This window comes from Thalia democratica, chromosome 4, assembly GCF_965202585.1.
Source record: "Thalia democratica chromosome 4, ktThaDemo2.hap1.1, whole genome shotgun sequence".
NCBI lineage: Eukaryota > Metazoa > Chordata > Thaliacea > Salpida > Salpidae > Thalia > Thalia democratica.
This window is the reverse complement of record NC_139168.1, coordinates 47,572,541-47,580,842: the sequence shown is the minus strand read 5'-3', so window position 1 is coordinate 47,580,842 and position 8,302 is coordinate 47,572,541. Positions and strand designations below refer to the sequence as shown.

At 23.3% G+C, this 8,302-nt stretch overlaps 1 protein-coding gene across 1 annotated transcript; it reads left to right on the top strand.

Annotated features, from left to right (window-relative positions):
- The first annotated feature begins 4,351 nt into the window (after nucleotides 1-4,351).
- Nucleotides 4,352-5,527, top strand: LOC145833408 (uncharacterized). Its single transcript, XM_082940586.1, has 2 exons — nucleotides 4,352-5,100; nucleotides 5,259-5,527. The coding sequence occupies exons 1-2, from the start codon at nucleotides 4,530-4,532 to the stop codon at nucleotides 5,525-5,527; spliced, it is 840 nt and encodes a 279-aa protein (XP_082796712.1). The 5' UTR covers nucleotides 4,352-4,529.
- The last annotated feature ends 2,775 nt before the right edge of the window (nucleotides 5,528-8,302 follow it).

Here is an 8,302-nt window from a genome sequence, read left to right as displayed (position 1 = left end):
TAATGTACTGGATGGTTTTATCTTTTAAGCATGTGTGCTCATAGTCTACGTTCGATTTTAATATATAACGTACTTTCTAACTTTAGTTACGAACTTATTAAATCTAAATTCTTCAACATAATTAATTTATGTAATTAATTTTCAACTTTCTTTTAATTTTTTATTTTGTAAAATAGTTTACAAGAGTTTCTCCATTCTGCTTGGCTTAATTTTTGTTAGAGTTGTTTCATATTTTTCTAACCTTTTTGATAAATCATATCACTTTGTAAGATAGTTATTATTCACAAAACTTTCTCAATAATTCTTGTCTGTAAATCGTTTCACTACGATGAGATACTTTTAGCATATCTATTAAGAAACCATAAAATTAATGCTCCTTTCCATTTAATTAGTGTAACGGAATAAGAGTTTGAAACGACATCTGTACTCGTTTCTTTTTATACACATTTGTTTCTGTTTTATAACTGAGTTTAATCTTAACATGTAAATAAGGAAGTTCGTTTCTTTTTAGCTTATATGCAAGTTCAATTGATTTCTGAAGTCTGTTCATCTTACTCCAGAATTTTTCAAATAAATCAAATATATTTTTAAAATACAAAAAGAAAATCTAATTGAGATAAATTGAGACTGAATTATTTTTGTTATCTTCGTTTTGTTTAAGTATAATGTTTACTTGTGTTTGTTATAAAAAAAAAACTTTTAATGTTAAATTCAACTTTATACATTTTTTACAGTTTTTATTTTGATAATACAACTTAATAAGCATAAAGTATAGTAGTGAAAGCAGTCTATAACTTAGTTATGCTTTTATGGTTTATAAATTAAGTGAACATATCAAATTCATTTATAAAAAAACTATGCAGCTTTTAAAAGAGTTAGAGATCAACTTTAATTGTGGGACATAAAAAAAGCAAAAACATAGAACTATTTTAAAGAGAATTACATCATACTAGCTTAATAAGAAACAACTTTATGTTATAAAAAAATTAATTTTCTTTTAAAAACTTTAAAAAATACTCAAGTTTAAAAACAAATACATAAGGTATAGAAAAATAGAAAACATTATTATATTCATTGTAACTATATTTGTGGTATTCTATAAAAAATTGAAGTATTGAAAAAATACTTTAAAAAACGAATCTTATAACAAATAAGATACTTTTCTATTTAAAAATATCTTTCGAATGTTCATAAATTTTAATTGAACTATAAATTTATTAATAACTGTTGTTAAATAAAAGTTTATGTTTTTAAGCATTTTTTAAAAGTATTTGATAGGTAAACTTTAACTATTGTTTAAAATTTAACATTTTATTACATAATAATATTTTTTTAAATGATTTTTAAAATTTATAGCTAGAAAGTTTTATTCCAAAAATATTTGACTAAAAGTGTTTGAATTATTGATGAGTTTGTTTGCGGGTGTATAATACTTTTAAATTAAGATGCGTCAATAAAAATTATGATTTTCAAATAATCAATAACAAAGAGTGTCATTAAAAACTTGAAAAGCTACATACTTGTTCATTAACACGTTTAATTAAATAAAATGTTGTTTTCTACACTATATCAAAAAATCAATAACTCAAATATAAAGTAACAAACCTATTTTTTTATATAACTAATGCTTTATTTTCTTTAAGTAACATTATAACTACCATAAAGTTATGATATATTGAGAAAAAACAATTTTTTAAAGCTTGTCCAAATATTAGATATGATTTTGTTTATAGTTGTTAGAAGTTTTTATTGTTACTACATCACCAAAAGCTACAATAACTAAAAGTTGTTTTTTAGTTAATAAATAAATCCTAAATACTATTTAAGTTAAAAACTAGCCGCTACAAACTTACAATAGTGAATCAGATTGCTTAGCACTCAGAGTTTTAACAGCGCAGCTTTAGTAAATGTGTCTCAGTAAAGTATATCTACTATTATGTTAATTAAAATAAACATTTTTAGAATTAGGATTGAAAATAACTTTTAATGCCGTACTAACTAAAAAACAAACTTATGTAAATTTGAACTTTTTTATAACTTAAGTCTAACTTGAGGGCTGAGAAAAAGATATGGCTAAATAAAATGTCGCTAAAACTATTTAGTTTAAAACAGCTAAAATGGCAACTATTAAAACTTGAGAGATAAATTATGACAATTTTATTTACAGCAACTTAACCAGTGACAACTAGTTAAAAAACTACTCAAAGTACGGTAGTTAAAATTATTAAAGTTCAAATTAAGATAACTAGAGCCCAAAAGTGTCGAAGCATTTACGTATACAAAAGTAATTTTAACGATTATAAGCTAAACTAAGAACCTGAATGTGCTATTTATATCATTAAAAATTTGAAAATTGTGTTTAAGGGAAACGGGTCAAAAACGAACGGAGTCACTTTTGCACGAAGCGTCACTTTTCATTAGCTTTAAATGTTCTAATTTAGAACTTTTGTATTTAAAAAGTTTTTTTTTGTCAATAAGTAAACAGTTTGTTAGTTCATTTTAAAAGTGTACTTTTTTGGTTAAACTAAAATGCAAAAGTATTATTTCGGAATTTTTAGCTTAGGGTGCTCAGATTTTTTTAAGTCTTTTATGCACATTTTTTTTTAAGAAACACAAATTGATTTAGCAACTTATTGTTTTTATTTTTTATACTTGTAGTTTAGATAGCTTTAATGCTTGTCTTCACGGTCAAATACAAGTGACTTCAGTATAATAAGTTTTTACCATGAGTCATAAGTATAAGTAAGTATGATAAGGTAAACTAACTTAGTTTATTATAGAGATGGGCAACGTACGTCCCGAATGCCATATTTTAAGATTAAAAGTAACTTGTGCAATACTTAAAATAAGTACGTAGTAATCCAATCTTAGTTTTATTAGCATTAGTAGTGCTTACTTCATTAAAGTTTTGCTTACAAAGAGCTTTAATTATTTTTAAAGCATAATTTTCAAAGGTTTTTGACCTGTGATGACGTCTTTCAATAACGAATATCAATAACGAATGAAATACCATTTTATAATTTTAGCTGACTAGAATAGTTAACTGTAGTTGTCTATCTCTAGTTTAAAACATTTTATTTCAAAAAAAAAAGCATAGATTAAATTGATAAAAATTATGAAGCTTTTTAGGACTACAAGTTTGTTAAGTTCAAACAATTTTTAAATGGTGAATACAAAATATTAAAATTAATAAATGAGCTTTATATGTGACTCTTAAGTTTCAATTTAAACGTGTACAAGTATAAAAAAATAAAAATTTAAAATATCATATGTTCTATATATGAAATCATCAATAGATATTTCTAATTAGTCATTATTTTTTAAAACATTTGACAAAGCACATGGTATGACTTAGATAATTTATTTTAGAGTTGATCAAGGTTCGTAGTAAAATATGTTGTTAAATTATATGAAACTAAATTAATTCAAAAAAATGTTTGTACTAAACTTAAGTTATAAATAATTTAACAAATATCGAAACTTTGTTGGTAAATTTTTTGACTGGCAGTAAAATAGAAAATTTTACATCCTCAAAATTACTGGTACATTTATGGTTTTCTGTTAAGTGTTGGCAAATTGCAGAAAAGTAATTTTTCTTTGGTTTTTCAGACAGACCCTTAACCAAAATTTGACTTTCGGCAAAATCTGGCTAAATTGTAAGTGCATTTGAGAAGTTTAATCTAAGAAGTAATTTTTGTACTTTATCTATTTATAATTAAAAATTAAATCAAAGCTAAACGTGAAAATACAGTTTTTTGTTTTTTTGTTTGAATTTTTTTTAGATTTTAGTAGAAAACACAGTTCGCCATTGTAAAAAATAGAAGCCATTTTTGTTATTTAGTAATTTGTAACTTTAATTATAATCAAGCTTCTACAATTTGTACTTAAAATGTTTACGCTTTTCTTGAATTCTTGATTAACAGTTTTATAAGTATTTAATAATATAATGACATTGTTTATTTAAAAAGTTCAACTTTCTGAAAAAGTTTAAGTGGTCAATTTAACCAACTTTGTCCAATATTAGATTAGTAAAATAATAGTCACTATTTTTTCTTTTAGTCTTTTTTTTAAATTTATTATATATTTTTTGACTTAAAAACTTAAAGTTGTTATAAACTTAATAACTATTAAAATACATAAAATAATACAAAAGTCAGTAAAAAGTAAAAAAAAAGACTTAAATAAAGTATTGGAAACTTACACTGTAAAATAAATTTATATAAATATATGTAAAAAACTGGCTTACATAGTATGATCAAAAAGTTTTTTATTTAAATAGACAATTATTTTGTATAAATATGAGTGATTTTGATCTGTTTACAAATTTTTCTACGTCTACTTCAACTGAAATAACAATTTTGCATCAAAAGAATGCATCTTTGCAATGGCTTCGAAATACATGGAAAGTTTCTACTGCCGTGGTATCTGTATTTTTGTTTTGCTCAATATGGACTTGTTTTTCATTTTTCTTTTATGCCCGTGAAATTTATAAAAACCGTCGTAACAAAACTTCATACCACTTTGCAGCAATGATCTTGACGATCTTGTTACCCTTGATGATGTCATTTCATTTTCTTTCGAAAATTTCATTAATTGCTGTTGGTCAACTATCACCAATTAGTGCAAAGGGTGATAAAAACTGTAATATTATGATGGCTGTGTCATCATTTACTTACGTACTTGCAAGCCTTCCCACTTATATGTTATTGTGGATACGTCAGAAAATTATGTACTCGAAACCAATATTTTCCGAAGTAAATAGCAAACTAATCAAAGTGGCTAGCTTTATGTCGATGTTCCTTTTAGTTTTTGGAGGATTCGGTAATTGGCTGATATTTTTATTAACTATAACATACCAAAAAACAGAATTAGGTTGTATAAAAAAAGAAGCTCATTTTGCTAGCAAAATAGCTTATTTTTCAATGCTAGTAAGTAACATAATCTCTCATATCTTTTTATTCTCTCTTTTTTGCTATCCACTTCGAATGCACTGGCATAGAACCAAAAAAAGTACGCTTAACCAGTCCAAGTCATCAAGCATAAAGTCAACGAAAACCCAAATTTATGAACTAGCGAAAAACGCCTTAATTACACTTTTAGGTAAGTTGCTTTTGGAGATTAAATAAAAAAACTTAATATAAGTTATATGAGAAAAAAAAAAGTTTAATTTTTTTTTTTTTTTTTTAAATGTATTCTTTACTTTTAGTATATTTTTGTTTTCAATAGTTTTCTTAAACTAATAACTTTAATTTTTTTAGTCTGCTCACTATCAGACACACTCCTGGCGCTGATTCCCACTTTTGTCTTACCTCAAGAAACTCCTAAAAACTTCACTGGAATGTTCTTCGACATTACGCTATTTGTAAATATTGTTTCTATTGTATTTATGGAAAACTTTAAAAAACTAACTTTTGGCTGTTGTATGAACAAAACAACTCTTACTTCGTCGTATAGTTCCAGAGAAAAAATAAAACTAGGGAGTGTAAGGTCAAGGCATTCAAGTATTAAGAATGATTTAAAAGTTTAAATACATCAGTAAGTATATTTTTACTGCTTAATAATATTTTTAGTGCGTTTATAGAATTTGTTGAGCATAATGACTAATGTTACTACATTTTGTGCGTATGCATAGCTTACGTAACTTAATAAACGTTTATGCAAGTAAAACAGTTTTAGTCTACAGCAGGGTTTCCCAAACTCATTTTGATAAACACCTTTTTTTAGAAATTCAAAATTAATCTCCCCTATTTTTTAGATACGGCCCCTCTATTAGTTATTCACCCTTTTACTTTTTCGTTGCCTTACTAATTAACGCACCTTGATAGGCAAAATCTCAATTAAATAGAAAATATTGCCCACTTTTGGAAACCCTGGTCTATAGTATAATTTAAACTTATTTTCAAAATGTTGTTTTTGGTTAAAAAAAGTTGATTAAATTAATTTTTTCATAAATTTGTTAGATAGTTACTTTTTAGTAAAGAAATTCCGAAAATTAATAAAAGTTTTTCATATAAAGTTTTGTAATAACTTAAGCATAAACAGTTTTATCGTTTACTTTTAATGCTTTCAGTTCTTTGAATTGCAATATTTAAAAAAATAAAAAAGGTTACAGTTTAAAAAACTTATCAACTTACTTTTTTATGATCTGATTACTTTTTGAGTTCACTATCTGATAACTTTTTTTTACTTTTTATAAAAACGGCTTAACTTGTTAAAAAATGATTCAATGTGTTCGAAAATAAAATACTTAAAAATATACTTTTGATTTCTGTCATTAAAATCAAAGAAAAACTGTTTTTGAATGCTTATAAAATATTATAACTTTTTAAGTCAACATATATTTAACATAAAAAATTTTCAGTTTCTTATAATTGTTCATTTAATGCATTTATGAATTGTATCATTGCAAGTTTATTTAAACAACAAAAAGTTCAATTTTAGAGAAATTTCTTAATATAAAATTTTGCCACTATATTTTAAGTTTCAAGTAGAATAAAAACACTTTAATTTTTTTTCTATTCATATGGCACAATTAATTTTATAATAGACAGTTTAAATCTAAATACAACATTAAGTTTAAACTAACAATATAATTGACATCCTGTATTAAAAGTATACAAAGAAAAAAGAGAAAACTGATATATTTGTGAAAACTGTTTGATAAATTCAAAGAAACCTTTTAAAAGCGCAAAACAATTTTTACAAATAAAATTTTGAATACATATTTTTATAATGCAGTATCACATTGTATTGTAGTTTGATAATTAATTTTACTAAGATATTACTATAAAAATTACTTGTATTTTCTACGTTATAAACTTTTTTATGTAGTTTATATTTTAAAACAGCTTTGTTTCTATTGTTCAAAATTTTTTAAAATATTGAATAAAAGTTTAATAAACAAAGCGGTACACTAAGTTAAAGAAGTGTTGAGTTGTTGTTTTTTTATTAACTTAAAGTTGCTTAAAAGGGTTAAACTTTTAAAATCAACATGTTTTTAAATATTTTAAAATCGAATATTTAAAAACTATTATACGCTATGTCTAAGCACTTATAATCGATAATGATTTACAATACTAATAAGTCAGACAGAAAGTTTTCTAAATTAGTTACTGAAGTTTTTTTTAGTAAAGTTTTAAAATGAGTAAGTTATAAGAAATATAAGAAAAAATTTACTTAACCTTTAAGAGTGTTTATAAATTATAATGTTTTGTTGTAATAAAAACTTATAACAATTTTCTTCTAAATGTTTATTTAAAAAGTATACGCTATGTAAAACATTTATAATCAATAATAATTTACAATACTATTAAGTCTGAAAGAAAATTTTTAAAGTTAATGCATGAAGTTTTTTTTTAGTTTTTAAAGTTTAAAAAACAGTTTTAGAAACAAACAGCTTATAAAAAATGTAATTATTTTTTAATTACAAGGTTTTATTTTTTTCGTAATTAGATCTAGTTATTCATACAAATACTTAAAAAAAAAACTAAAACTGGTCACTCTTAGTAGTTATTTTTTAGAATAAATGAAAATGTTTAAATAAACAAACTATATTTTTACTATAGTGTTGTGTTTAAATGCGACAGCTTTTTTATGGTTTTTACAATGTATAGTATAAAAACATGTTTATAAAAAAACAATTAAGAAAAAAAAAAAACTAAATATTTTCTAAAATGAAAGTTGTTACTCAAGAAACAACTTTGTTTACTTCATGCATAAACTTTAAAAAAATAAGAATTTTTTTTAATTACTTATTCAACTTTAAGTTATAAAAATAGAATGTACGTAAAAACCTTATATTTATTTACTCAATATTTAGTTATAAATAAAAAATTGCTTACTTTAATTTAACGGAAAAAGTTTCAACATAGTATTTAAAGATTATTGTATAAGTACGTTTTTTAATACACCAGCACCTAAAATTTTGAAAAAATTATTTACTCTTCTTTAATAACTGTAATACAGTTTTTATAACATTTGTTATAAAAATGTTGAAAATCCAATCACTAATTTTTTACATTTGACTTGTCAAAAAAATGTATCTAAACAGTTATGAAATACTAATAAATAAATATAGTTTGTTTACATTAAAAATTTCTGAAACAGATAAGCTATAAAGTTTAAGTAAAAATAAACTACATAAATAAAAAAAAACAGAAGTAGTTGATTTATAGAAAGAATAATTAATTTGTTCTATTTGTATTAGCTAAGTTAACATCTTTTTGATAGTCGTAGTTTTTTTTTTTTAACGGTTTTTGAACCAAGTACTTATATTAATAAATTCATACAGAAATGTACTATA

What these genes read in the sequence shown, in the direction of transcription:
- LOC145833408 (XM_082940586.1), top strand. Translation starts at nt 4,530, where the DNA reads ATGATCTTGACGATCTTGTTACCCTTGATGATGTCATTTCATTTTCTT. An exon ending in CGCCTTAATTACACTTTTAG is followed by an intron (nt 5,101 to 5,258) that starts GTAAGTTGCTTT and finishes TAATTTTTTTAG; the next exon opens with TCTGCTCACTATCAGACACA.